At 41.0% G+C, this 13678-nt stretch overlaps 6 protein-coding genes across 6 annotated transcripts; 3 read left to right on the top strand and 3 right to left on the bottom strand.

Annotated features, from left to right (window-relative positions):
- Positions 1 to 686: 686 nt before the first annotated feature.
- Positions 687 to 1385, top strand: PHALS_01658 (uncharacterized protein; the record flags this gene model as incomplete). Its single annotated transcript, XM_024716089.1, has 1 exon — positions 687 to 1385. One exon carries the CDS (start codon positions 687 to 689, stop codon positions 1383 to 1385), a length of 699 nt encoding a protein of 232 aa, XP_024581723.1.
- A 92-nt stretch (positions 1386 to 1477) lies between these two features.
- On the bottom strand, positions 1478 to 1960 carry PHALS_01657 (Thioredoxin, nucleoredoxin and related proteins; the record flags this gene model as incomplete). Its single annotated transcript, XM_024716088.1, has 2 exons — positions 1478 to 1842; positions 1894 to 1960. 2 exons carry the CDS (start codon positions 1958 to 1960, stop codon positions 1478 to 1480), a joined length of 432 nt encoding a protein of 143 aa, XP_024581722.1.
- Positions 1961 to 2685: 725 nt separating this feature from the next.
- On the top strand, positions 2686 to 5540 carry PHALS_01656 (camk camkl protein kinase; the record flags this gene model as incomplete). Its single annotated transcript, XM_024716087.1, has 3 exons — positions 2686 to 2813; positions 2871 to 5340; positions 5409 to 5540. 3 exons carry the CDS (start codon positions 2686 to 2688, stop codon positions 5538 to 5540), a joined length of 2730 nt encoding a protein of 909 aa, XP_024581721.1.
- Positions 5541 to 5708: 168 nt separating this feature from the next.
- On the bottom strand, positions 5709 to 8384 carry PHALS_01655 (kinesin-like protein; the record flags this gene model as incomplete). The annotated part of the gene is made up of 3 exons (XM_024716086.1): positions 5709 to 5727; positions 5804 to 6642; positions 6708 to 8384. 3 exons carry the CDS (start codon positions 8382 to 8384, stop codon positions 5709 to 5711), a joined length of 2535 nt encoding a protein of 844 aa, XP_024581720.1.
- Positions 8385 to 8942: 558 nt separating this feature from the next.
- PHALS_01654 (RxLR-like protein) lies at positions 8943 to 10126 on the top strand (the record flags this gene model as incomplete). Its single annotated transcript, XM_024716085.1, has 4 exons — positions 8943 to 9156; positions 9217 to 9290; positions 9346 to 9610; positions 9873 to 10126. 4 exons carry the CDS (start codon positions 8943 to 8945, stop codon positions 10124 to 10126), a joined length of 807 nt encoding a protein of 268 aa, XP_024581719.1.
- A 236-nt stretch (positions 10127 to 10362) lies between these two features.
- Positions 10363 to 12507, bottom strand: PHALS_01653 (Membrane trafficking and cell signaling protein HRS, contains VHS and FYVE domains; the record flags this gene model as incomplete). Its single annotated transcript, XM_024716084.1, has 1 exon — positions 10363 to 12507. One exon carries the CDS (start codon positions 12505 to 12507, stop codon positions 10363 to 10365), a length of 2145 nt encoding a protein of 714 aa, XP_024581718.1.
- Between the last annotated feature and the right edge of the window lie 1171 nt (positions 12508 to 13678).

Here is a 13678-nt window from a genome sequence, read left to right as displayed (position 1 = left end):
GTGTAAGCCATGTCAAGCACGTGCTGTAGGGTTTTATTCATTACACTCTAACCCCTCTGTACCCGGCCTGGGGATTGAACCCTGGACCTCCTGGTTCTGAATTGAACAGCATACCACTGCACCACAGGATCGGTGAATTTCCTAAATATACTAAATCTATATAGTAAAATCTCAATTCATGCATAACTCTGGTTACCTAGCCTCGTACCGTATTCTTGTTTGGGTGTGTGGTCACATCATGCACATCTCGTGTGACACACACACCCCTGTTATTAGGGTTCATGTAACCCCGTTACAATATCGTTGAATTGTCCAGGAATTTTATCGCGCAACGTATGCTTTAAGCTTTGCATCTAACACACCCCGTGTGTCCAAGATGGCAGTATCACATTATATTTGACACAACAATTGGTGAATATTAAGTACAACCAAAGCGGCGCCAGAAAGCAATTTCTATTCGCGTATGGGAGTTATAGGAAGCCGTTTAACACACTTCTTTCTATTTCTATTTGCTAATGTGATACAAATCTCAAGAATATCTTTAGAGATATTTTAACTGTCATTCTTTTTATGAGCAAAATATACTAAAGAATTGATCAAAAATGTTCTCACAAAAAGACACAAAAAACTCAGTACCTTTCTGCATGTTGAAGTCACCATATCGCTATTAAAGCAATAGCGCCCACATGTTGCGCCGGGCGATTCAGCGTGCGCGGCTGCATCTACCGGCGCCCATTGGGCATAACAATGGAGGAGGAGCGTCATCAAGTGATGAAGAAGATTCTCCCCCCACCTTTAGCGTCTCATACACTTCATTACGAGACGATGAGTCTGATCGCGACTTTTTTCGGAAGGACCAAGAAGTTACTCGTGTACATTTTAATATTGCGGAGGATATTGTTAAGGAAAGGAAAAGGAGCATAGCAGAATTGTCAGCGGACGAGCAGAGACGTGCTGCGGATGCGTGGGCACGGCTACAAACGCTTTATGGCTTGTTTCGGGAGCTTGCAGCCACCGGAGACGAAGACTTAGATGTTAGTGACTCTGAAAGTGTGGATGCTGAACAAAGGGAGCATCATGAGCATACGGAGACACGGCAACGACGCAGACATGACAATGGTTTGCAGTCGCTACTACAACACGTTGAATTACCCCCTGGTGTGATAATGCGGGACTTGCAGACGCTGATAACGACGAAAGGCAGTGACGAAAATGTCATGCCTCAGGGATTTACTGCCGACATGTTTGAAAAATTGGGTAATGTGATGTATAATGAAATGCTAGTCACAGCGGATCAGAATCGTATTAGCTCTGACACGTTTGAAGAACTTGGGAACTTTTTGTATGCAGAAACTGCGAGCGTGATCGTGTCAGCGACTGCTTAGGTCGGTTCTTATCAACGTCAATTCTTAATACTAATACTGCATTGTGAGCTCTATATTATTGCAGTATAGCAAACACATTCTTATTTTGTATATCACTTTGATGTCATTAACTCACGCCACTTTGTAAGAGCCTTAATTCCGTCACGTTCGACCGTATTAGCAGCATGAAAATCGACGACTTCTCCATCAGAGCGAATGACAATAAGTGTGGGGATCCCACCACAGCGAGATATTGGAATCAAATCATTTTCCTCAGCTTTAGCACAGACACCAAAAAAGCGCTTAAGTCGCGTACGCGTATCCCCTTCAAATGGTACCATCCACCAAGGACCTTGTTTATCTTTTAAGTGAATGAACTGGTCTTCAGCCGTGGCGTCTGAACCTACAAATACAATATCCAAATTATCGCCTGCTGCGTCGTAAAACTTGTTAAGCTTCGGTTGAAACGCGCGGCAATCTGGACACCAATCAGCTGCAAAGTAGAGAGCCAGCAATTTGTCATTCTGACCTAGTGCCTCACCCTGTACAATCTCGCCATTCGCATTCGTTAGTGTGACACCTTGGAGTAGCAACATGCCGACAAAGTCAATAGAGATAGTAGTATAAAGGAAGTACTATTTCATAAATTTTTAAATACCGATATTTTCTGGTTTAGTGACGTCATACTTTTTATCACAACAGTTTGCACAACACATGTGCAACAACGAACGCGACATAAACCTTCTTAGACCTATCCCTGAACTATTTTAGTTACCATAAATCGAATGTTAGAAGTACAATATTTTTCGTCAACCCTTTAAATAACATGACAATACAATCGATACTTCCATTCTTAATCATACAAACGTCATAGCTTAAGCATCTTTGTCTCTCTCAATTTAGCGGATAGGTCTTCCTTCATCCGGTGCTTAAGACCTTATCGGACATCCGTTTTTTTGCAACCCTAAATATAGCACTATCTTCCTGTTAATTGGTATAAATTTCATCTTCTTGATTCTAATTGGTTTAAACAAGATAGTCGCACCATCTGAGTCAGTTGCCCGTCCCAGTCATCGAAGTCTCGCCGACGACGCAGCACCAAAAGACACTCGCTCCAGTGAGCGTAAGGCGAGTGTCGCGGATAGTAAAGAGCAATATACTATCAATTATACTCCATTGATTGTGTGGTAAGCATTTCATCATTGAAAAATTGTACTTAAACACAGGTAAAGGCCACTTTATGAAGATTCGAACTTGTTTCTCTATTCTTACTTGAAAATGTCTTTGTGTATATCAATTCTAGTCTTCGTCTTTAAAAAACATGATGAATGAAAGAAGACGTAAACTTCAAACTGTCCAAGTGGATCATTACGATGGTCAAGCTATTTACAGTGGAAATGATCTCATCTATGAACTTGGAGGATACCTTGGAGGTGGTGCTGCTGGCGTGTACGTTGCTTTGAATTTCATGTTTATCTTTTGAATTATTGATAAGTGTTTTTGTAGAGTTTATGAAGCATTTTCAACCCGTACGAAGCAACATGTTGCGATCAAAATTCTTAATCCTGTCGGCTACAAACTCTTTCCTACCTCGTTAGTAACACGATGTATCGTTGCTATTAAAGGTAAACCACGTATATCAGTACCAGATGATACGATACGACGAGAGTATGATGATCCACGATACTCTCGACATGTAAATGCTGGTTTAAGTTATCGAGTACGATCCCCTTCTGGATCTTTACGACTAAAATTTGAGAAAATCTGTCCTGAAAATGTTTGGTGGTTGATTCATCCAACGTCTAAGCAGGCAATTCCTGCGTTGGAAGACCCATATACTGGCCAAGTTCGCGAATTGACATTACCACAATGTATTGAAGTATGGGGGGAGCAATTAAACGACGTGGAAAGTATTTTAGGTCGACAAGAGTTGGACAGTGCTGAATTTTATCAGGAAGTTTACGTGAAGAATCAAAAGATCAAAGTGCCACGAATTCCTAAGAAATTTATCAAATTTGCAACGACTCGACGAATAATTCATCGCGAAATTTCAAACATGTCGGGACTTGAGTATCATAAAAATGTGCTGCGGTTGGACGAAGCTTTGGAATTGGTTCAAGATAGCAAATGTACCACGTTTCTAGTTCTTGAGCTAGCAGGAGGTGGTGAGCTTTTTGATCGGATTAAATTAGATTGTGGTACCAATGAAGACACAGCGCGTGTGTACTTTAATCAGCTCATTTCGGGTGTAGCCTTTTGTCATAATTCGGGCGTTTGTCATCGTGATCTTAAGCCTGAGAATTTGCTTCTTGCTGATACAGAAGAACATTCGACACTGAAGATTGCTGACTTTGGATTATCAGCTATTTTTGCTTTTACTGAGAACGATCCAAGTGGTGAAGTGAATGGAAATGATGCTGATCAACCAGCGATTCGAAGATTACGTTCTGTTGTGGGTTCTCCTCACTATGTTGCTCCTGAAGTTCTTATGGATGCTGGTCAAGGATATGATGGTGCAAAAGCTGATGCGTGGTCAATTGGTATTATCTTGTACGCAATGATTGCAGGAAATTTACCCTTTGGAAAAAATTTACTTAAGTGCGTACGCTACGATCGGTTTCGAAAGTGGTCGTACAACACTAAATACAGTGATGACGATCCTACTTATGAAGTAGAATTTCCAACGTGGTTCTTCCCTGCGCATTTCTCAACGGAATTAAAGTCTTTGATAGCTCAATTATTGTATCCAGATGCTTGTTTGCGTCTTTCAGTTGATGAAGCACAGCATCATGTATGGGTTCGAGGAGGGAAATTACAAAAACCCGGGTTGTCTATGATAGAAGACAATGAAGAACTAAGCAATGGTACAGCGCTTAGTACATCAACACCTCATTTACCCCACTCAAATCGGATCAATGTCTCAATTTCTACTCTTCATGACGGTATTGATCTTGGACAACACATGCATCCTAGCCAATTGGGTTCTGTTTCTCCTGAAGCGATCACACGACTACTTGCAAAAGCTCCTAGTCCTCATGGACACGCATGTCGATGTCCACCGTCGCCTCAGCCAAATCTTCGTGTGAATAAGCATTTGACAGGTGTCATTGGCTATATGCCTTCAGTGGATGAAACATCGTCTATGGTGGATCAAACACCAATTAATTCGCCTCGTGAAGCAAAGAACAATGACATGTTTGAGTTGACTATCGAAACAGAGACAACCTTGTCGAATAAATTGCTCAATGAATGCAATGTCGCTGAAAACAAGAGGAACGATGCACTTTATCAAGAAGCGACAATCGCGCTTTCATGCGGCATCTCTGGAAATCGAAGTGCTGAAACAAGTAGAGCAAAACGTAATGAGATGGTATCACCAATCGGTACTGCTTCAAAACAACTTCGATTTGTGTCACCTCCGCTTGTAAGTGGTTCTCGAGATAGTATCCCCATTCATTACCGTCGCAACTCACCTCCGGAGTTATACTTACGTGGATTTGCTCGTGGGCACTTGCAAGATCTGACAAATAAAGAGATTGGCGGCAACAATGGCATTTATGATGGTATTAACATTCTTGGACGATCACCACCACTATTTCCTCAATCGATTTTGACTAGTGGTATTTCTTCTAAAGTGCCAGAGTGCACAGTGGAAAGTGGTTCTGTGGGCCAGAGTAAATGCGTTGAAGAAGATCAACCGAGCTCAATTACTCCTCCATCATACAGTGATGTTGTAGCACGCTCCACACGCTTTCTCACAGCGCTTCCAGCTCGATTAGCGCTTTCAAAAATTGAAAATGCTCTTAAAAGCACACCATGTCCACTTCCATATGAGTACTCAAAAGTACCACAAATGGTGTCAATTGACTGGGAGACGTATCAGCTTGAGATAAGATACGCGGGACTTCTCACGTGTACAGTACAAGTCTTTTTGTTTCAGCGAGGTGTGTATCTTGTCGAATTTCGACGTGGTCATGTAAGTACATTTATTGCAATAATGTATTTTAATGGAGGTATATTGACAAATTCTTCATCATATATTAGGTGGATATCTTCCAATTTAAACGCTTTTACGAAAACATTCATGCCCAAATCTTGGAAGGTCTGGATCGAAATTCCGAGCGACCTTTGCCAGGATTTCGCAAACGCAATAAATCGATTTCGGACTCGTGTTGAAAGATAAAGCACGAAGTTTATCATCTAAAAAAATCAAGCAAAGGGATAGTGTTTCATCTTACGTCCCAAGCATTGGAAGCTTAATCACTAAAGCTGCTCCACACCAAGCATCATTGTTTTCTCTTTCCAGTTGAAAATCCGTCACGTTTGATAGGACGGATGGTTTCATTATTTTACGTAGATCCTGCTACATTACAAAAATTATCAAGCATTGTTATTATTGTGTTCTGTCGAAGTGGCTGTATTGTTGATATATATACTACTTCTTCTTCAATTGTCTGTGTACTTGAGATGCTTTATGTCGATTCTTGAGGGATTGAAGATAAGGTGCTGTATGTATCGACGGTGTCTTGCTAAAAGCAACGACATCCACTACACTTTCGGATTTCGCGGATTCAATATACAATGGCACAGGCTTCTTTTTCTTTAACCGAATTCGAGAAAGAGACGCATTGTTTAAATATAGTCCCCATGGTTTGCTGTTTATTGAAAGAGAGACAGCAGTTGTGTGTGCAGGTTCATGTTTATCACGAGGACGAGAACATTTTAATGGATTGATGTGTTCTCGTAGCTCATCCAAGAACTTTCCTCTTCCATTATTGACAACTTTGTTTGGTTTAATTAGTGGCAGATGCAGTCGTTTGCTGTCGTCCTTGCGACGCGGTAAGTCAAAGTCAGGAGGTTTGAGCTCATTATTTGCAATCAATGTGATGTCAAGAGGCTCAATACTTTGATCAGAATCGATGTCTGTTTTCACGTTCATCTCAACATTTCGTAGTATTTCAAGCTGCATTTTATCCATTTCCAGGTTTCCAATTCGATATTCCATCAACAAAACCTCACGGACCAATTTATGACGTTCGAGCAACGGACTTTGTTCAATCTGTCGACGAAAATCTTCTAAAGCTCGTTCGTTTCTCGCCAATTGCTGCCTTAAAGTCTCTTCCCCTAGATCAATTTTCTTGTTGCTAGATTTCGTTTCTACTGCTTTCAGTATCGAAGACGAAGTTGGCGACATTGTTGTGCTATCATTCAACAATATTTTCGTATTCTCTTGAACTTGAGATTCATTGTTCATTAAACTAGCATTGCAATGCCGAATCTAATATAACACAACGTCTTGTTAAATTCCGCAATAATTCAAAGATTACAATACTTCCCACACACCTGATGCTCTGATCTCAACAGAGCTAAGCGCAATATTCGACGTTGCTGAAAAGATTCTGTAATATATTGGCGAGCTTCACACAGTTTCGTTCTGACCAAAGTCTCTTCTATAGTATTATCGAAATGCACATCAGTCGATTTTTTGTTTTGAGTCCAGCGTAACATTGATTTGACTGGCGAATTGCGACTGATGTCCACTTGTTCTTGTCGAGAAAGCGCATGTTTCAACGTAGCGATCTCGCCTCGAAGTGAAGCCACGATCTGGGCTTGATTGGAAGTAGGATCACTTTCGACAATATTTCGTTTAAGTGTTGTTTTGATATTTTTGGCTCGGTTGGCATACTTGAGCGTATTCAGCGTTTCTTCTACACTCGACACTGTTAGACTTACGTTGGCAATCATAACCGTCCGACAATTGCCACCAAGTGAGTCTTTCAACAATCTCGTGAGCTTACTGTCTCGATACGGTACAAACGATCCCCCCTTTTCACCCAGCGCATTTATACAATTTCCCAATGCTAGTAGAGAACGATTGATATTCGCGCCTTCGAGTAATCTCTTGCCTCGATTCTGAGTCACAGCAGCTCGTTCGCTTCCTGCAAGATCCACCAGCGATAATTTTCCAACTTTTACCTCAATATTATTGTCACCACTACCACTCTCTTCTTGTTCAATATGCACTTGAAGCACAGCATGGGATCGCGACGAGACGGCATTCGCAGCCGTACTCTCTTGTGATCGATATCTATTACCTCTGCGTAACAGCTTCATCACATCGCGTGCATTATTCGCTTCGACTTCCATTAATCCAGCAACAATAATCCCTTGTATTGGATCTTCACGTAAATCCAAGAATTCAGAACTTGGGATATTAGCTGCAGAAGAGCAAGAGGAACCTGCCGAAAGCAAATCGCGTATATTTTCATTGTAAATTTCAAGAAAAGAGACAGTGACACGGTACCGAATTCGTCCTGCTGAATGGTTTTGAACACGCTCGATACTTTGAAACAAATCTTGTAATGTTCTCGCCATAATACCAGGTTCATTCTGCGTCCCAAGCATCGTATATGTCTTTCCAGCTCCAGTACATCCATAAGCAAAAACAGTTGCATTAAATCCATTCAAGATCCCATGGATCAAGAACTTTGTAGTATGTTCATACACCTTTTGTTGACTATCATGCGGATCAAAGACGTAATCAAATGCATAGCGTTTCTCACGTCGAAACAGATCGTAGAATTGAGCAGAAGAAGCAGAAGCGTATCGTGGTTTAGCGTGTTGAATCGAATTACGACGTGCAGAAAATCTTGCACTTGTCTTCGAAACCACAACTTCTCTATTTTCAAAAACTTGGACAATCTCCGTACGATCTCGATCATGACTTAATACAGGACGTAAGCGTACAGTGACTAAAATATTAGCTTGACCCGCCCACATCTTTTGTCGATACGTATCGCTATCTGAAATTTCATTGCCCGAAGCAGTTTGATTATTTTGGGGTTTCATTGTTAGCGGAGGTAAAAAGCTTTTTCGCGAAATGGACCGTGTATTCGATGCTTTCTGCTCGCCTTTGAGCGGTAATTTACACCCTTCAATACGTGCTTGACATGTTGAAGGTCGCTGTGATACAGGTGATGCACAGTCACTCGTTGATTGGGAAGGATCCACGCGAGACATCGGATTTTTCAAAGATTTTGACTTCCGTGGCACTTACAAGCTCAATCTTCTTTAAATAAACTCTTTAGGTTAATTTTGGTAGCCCTGAACGACTAACGGATAACTAGATGCACATATTTTCTACAATTGTTATCCAAACATACATAACCTACTCGCATGAGGGGCTTCAAGTAAATCCTTGATTTTCAAACAACCTTTTTGAAAAGCAGCTCCCCCTATATCGTCGTACACTATAAAGACTGATAAGACTACCGAGCGTAAAGGCTCGAAAAGCAGTCCTTGTTTCGATTGTGACCAGGATCAATGAGATTATGATACACTTTTAAAAATAATTCTGATGACGATTTGAGATCCGAATATTTTCAATTGTTAAATAGAATTTGAGATGTTAAAAATGGGACGTATATATAGCAGCTACCTCGAGGACGAGATACCAGCGCTATCTTTTTCTGTCTACATTCATCAAACCTAGAATGTCTCTTCTAGTCCTAGAAGTTTTGTGAGTTCCTTGCGCATTTTTGATTCTATTAGCAAACTGGCGAGAGTTTTAGCTCGACAATGCAGTTTCTGGTGTTTGCAGCAACAATTTTGGGATTAAGAGTCACAATGACTAGCGCTATACCAGTGAATTTCATCAATCGTTGCAACGTTGCGATTGATTTATACAACAATACATACACGGAGGTGATTGTTCCAGGATGTAATACAACTCGACATCTAAACGAAGGCTTTAGTGGAATGTTTCGGAATGGGTGGAATCCTCAAGCAACACGTACGTTTTCCTTATATTTAACTTATAGGAGCAAACTAACATCGTGTCAATTATCATTAGTTGCTGAATTTTCTGTATCGTGGGGATTCCTATGGTACGACATCGGAATCATTCCTACTAGTCCTCGAAGTGGAGTAAGTTATTTAAGCCATATTTTGTTTTAAACACTCACTTATCTTTGTTTCTTAGCCAGGCAACTGCTTATCACTTGATGAATGCAAGAATATTACGGGCGGAGTTGGATTCAACACACCGATTCGGATTGCGCCAAACGGGTGTACAGTAGTCACGTGTTTGGCCGACGGTTGTTCAGATGCATATCAATTTCCCACAGATGATTGGAAGACACATGCGTGTCCCGACACAACATCAAATGTCGATGTCACTTTTTGTCCAGAAGGATCTCACGCTGTATCAGCGCTAACTCCAATTAAACCAAAGTGCCCAAGGCGCTGTACTGCTTCGTTGCGCAGTTAATTAGATTAGATAGATGACTCGATCGAATTTTTATAGACAACAAAAGATGAACAGCTCATGATATCGACCTTATCATTATTTTCAGAGATATCGCAAAATTCACGTAAGAGTGAATTTTAATACTGTAAAGTTTTTGTTTTATAAAGCAAATTGTAATTCCTCTCACGGAAAGGCAACCCATCATAAAGCTTAATTGTATTTGCTCTAATTCAATGTATGCCTGATTGGGTTGCGGAAAGGCAACTCAAGAATTCTTCACTCATTATCGACTCTTACTGCTACTGCTATGGTTCTCGCTCATCAAGACGCGTGGCGAAGCCACCCATTCATTTCTAACTGCGCTAAGAAGCCGCTTACAGGTTTTGGTCTGGCATCTGCAATTTTCAGTGTCTATCTCGTGGTAGACACGCTTAACTCGCGCTTTTCATCTGGAAGTAAAGATGGCGGTGCACATGCTGAATTGGATGAAGTTACGGGAAGTAAACGCAAGTAGCAAAATTACGAGATCAAGACGTAACGTCTTAAAGTTCCCAGTCTTTTGTGTATGTAACCAATGGATTTTATCCTTTTACAAAAACAAATAAAGAAAGACTAATGGTCAAGCTGCTTACTTAAAACACTACATTTGTTCATGACATGCTACGATTATAAAGTGATTCTTGTAAACAAGTAGGATAAGTGATAATATATAATCAGTTAAGCTACTGGCTGAAGTCGGAGAATACCATGTTACCGAAACCTTGTACCGACTTGCAGCGATTCGTCCTGCGGAAATTCTTCATCTTCGTCTTCACTTTCACCTGTTCCAGCACTACGACGTTTGCAACTGACAAAACTTCGATCTTTTTGCAATTCAAGTACCGACACACGCGTCATAAGCTGCGTAATGAGAAGCATTGTCTCTGCTTTTAATTCTTCTTGTTCAAGTAATTGCTGCTGCATTTGCATATTACTTTGAGCAAGTTGTTCAATTTGCTTTTGCTGGGAGGCTAATAAACAGCGCAATTCGTGAACAGGTGACGTCAATCCACTGCCGTGAGTAGCACACTCACCAGCTCCTCCAGTTGCTTCACCCGCTGCAATGACATTCGCTTTTCCAATAATTGCTCTTCGACTTAATGATGGTGAGAAGATCGGACTGCCCTCTGCACTTATCGGACTACGAGCACTACCAAAGACAGTACCGTGTCGACTAACTCCTGATGTGCTCGAAGATGCAAACGCAATACGGTCAGTCGTTGCAGATGCGTGATATGGTTGCTGAGAATCATTTCGATTGACTATAGAATCTCCACGTCCAATATCATCAAGTTCTAAATCTTGCTTTAGTGATCGACTGTGAATGATCATGGCGTAGCATGTGACACAAACACGTTGCGGCGTTGTAAAGCCTTTTGTCTCCATCGAAATCTTTTTATCTGCACTATGTTGACTGCAGATTGACTTGCCACAATTGCGACAGTGATGGCGATGTTTAAACATACCAAAACTAGCGCGACAAATTGAGCATTCGCCATCGTGTTTCCATTCGGGCGGTGGCTCAAACCTTCCACGGCCATGAGAATCATCGGAAGCTCGACGATGAGTTTTTCGACTCAATGGTGGAGAAATTCGCTGATGTCCATCTCGTGTTATTGCATGTCGAGATTGAGTTGATTCATGTCCGGACTGGATGTGTTGACTTTGCGGATTTACTGGAGCTACACCCGCTGGACTATTACAATCATGTAATGTTTCGTTTTCATCATCTACTCTATTGTAGAGAGGTAAACTGGAGTTTCGTCGAAGATTAACGTGACCAGACATCAATGGCAACGATTGGTGACGACTATGATGACGCCTTGCTACTTCCTCTTGCGTCATAGTTACTCCAGTATTACTACTCATTGCTGGGATCATTGCTCTTGTATCACGCTCATGTATCCTGCTACGATTTGGTGCTGGCGTCAGTAATGAGTTTGTGCGGTACAGCCGAGACTGTTGGCGAGTAGAATCTTGATTTTGTCTTAAAAAACCTGTTAGACCTGTACGACTACCTACATAAAATCCGTCTTCAAAAGAAGAACAGGAACTTCGAGGAGTCCGTGTTTCCCCTTGACTGCAAGAGCTTGTAGAGGAAGGAGACACGAGATAACCATGGGGTGAATCAAGTCCATCCATCGCACAAAGAGATTGTTCACTCATCATGCTAATGCTGTTTTCCGGATCCAATGCCGGATGTATCTCACCATCGTCCGTCACATGAAAAAAATTAGTATATCCGCCAGTGCCCACGTAAGGTTCAGATTCAATAATATTGTCCGACCAGTCATTAATCTTTTGATTACATTCTTCATCATCAAGTCGAGTTATCCCAGATGCTTCTCCTTCTTCCTGTGCACTAAGTCTTTGTTGCAAATCTGAATCAGCACTTTCGCCTTCGTTAGAAATATTATCCGGATGCTGATGAAGAATACTTCCATGTTTGTATGCTCGATATAACACCTTCATGCTTTCTGAATCGAGACCAATGTCAACTGCCATCTCGAGAGCTGTAATGCCATCAGGCGTTTGTTCGTGTATTGCTCCTGGATATGCGCGCAATAGTTTACGTAAACAAGATGCCTGTACGCGTGCTCGTATAGCAATGTGTAGTGGTAGTAGCTTGCCACTGTTCTTAGCTCGAACACCATCTGGATAAGCTTGAAGAAGTTTGGCGATAAGAGAAAGAGGCACACGACGTACAGTGCAGACCCAATGGAGTGGTAACATATCATGGTCATCAGGTTTTTGAGCCATAAGTGGATCTCGTTCCAATAACCAGTGTAACCCTTTCCAGTCCGATGCTTGAGCTAAGCGAATGGCCTCTGTGCTACCTTTGACGTTTGAATCCATTGTTGAAAGCTTAATGAAAATATGCAACTAAAAAATGTTACGAACTTTGACGTGAATAATTTGGTTTGATTGTCGTGCGATAGAGAGTAAAGTGTGGTATGCAGCAGAACGCGCGAGGAACAATGGTCGACTCGCGACGACTCCCTACAGCTTCTAGTTTCTTCGGTTTTTAAGTGGACTCATATTTGAGTAGAAAACGTAGTTCGAGGACTTGAGTTGGGTATAAAAGTAGGAAAAGATTTATTTTTATTGTTAAAAAGAAAAGTTCAACATGAAGGTTTAGTGCTCTCTTCTCTATAACACGTTCAGTACGTCGGTTTGGTCCTTATCTTCATGCCTGTCGTATGTGTTCACCATGCGGCACGGCAGTACAACGTTGAAACGTCTATTAGTAAAGAAATAACGATGGATTCATTGCACACACTTTTTTATAACGAATCTTTCTTGTATTTATGGATAAATGTATTGTCAGCCGCTTCAGTTTGTAGTCAAATCTTAAGAAATGTGAATGTATACTACCAAGTAGAAGACGATGTTTTTGTACACAAGCTTGTTTGTATTATATACTTTAAGCAAATCGTCTTTCCTTACTTTTCCACGGAGACATGTACTTGAAGTATTTATCCAGCAGTTTTTACTGAAAAGTACTAATCGTGGGTCAGTTTCAAGACCCTGTCACACGATAATATATCATGTACCGGCCAGGACGGACGTATATTTTTTGATAGAAATTTGCTTTTTTCGTACCTTATCAAGAACCAACATACAAACAACATGCATCATATTCGGGTCAAAATTTGTATCATTTTTAAATCAGGTAGATGGACGGTTCATGTGAACGACCAAATTATTTAATGCTTTAGTGAATTTAAAGGTAACACATTTTTACTTAATAGTCTCTAATACATGTGACCTTTTACCACTAAAAGTCTTGACCATTCGCCACTTGATCGAAGCTAAATAAGGGTCTTTAATGGCACTGGAGCGCTTTATTTATTTTCTGCCATTGTAGTTAAGTTGACGAGCTCATTCTTGAGTCTTTGAAAGGTTAGTCTTCTCTCGAGCACAACATGGATATCTAAAGTTGGCCAATCAATTCTCCGTGTGCTCACTTTAACTAGTCAGTGCAGTAATTAGTTTTTAAGTTTTAAAAATTCGCGGCATAGATGTG

Source organism: Plasmopara halstedii (assembly GCF_900000015.1).
Source record: "Plasmopara halstedii genome assembly, contig: Scaffold_1583, whole genome shotgun sequence".
NCBI classification, from domain to species: domain Eukaryota; phylum Oomycota; class Peronosporomycetes; order Peronosporales; family Peronosporaceae; genus Plasmopara; species Plasmopara halstedii.
This window is presented reverse-complemented; position numbering and strand designations above follow the sequence as displayed.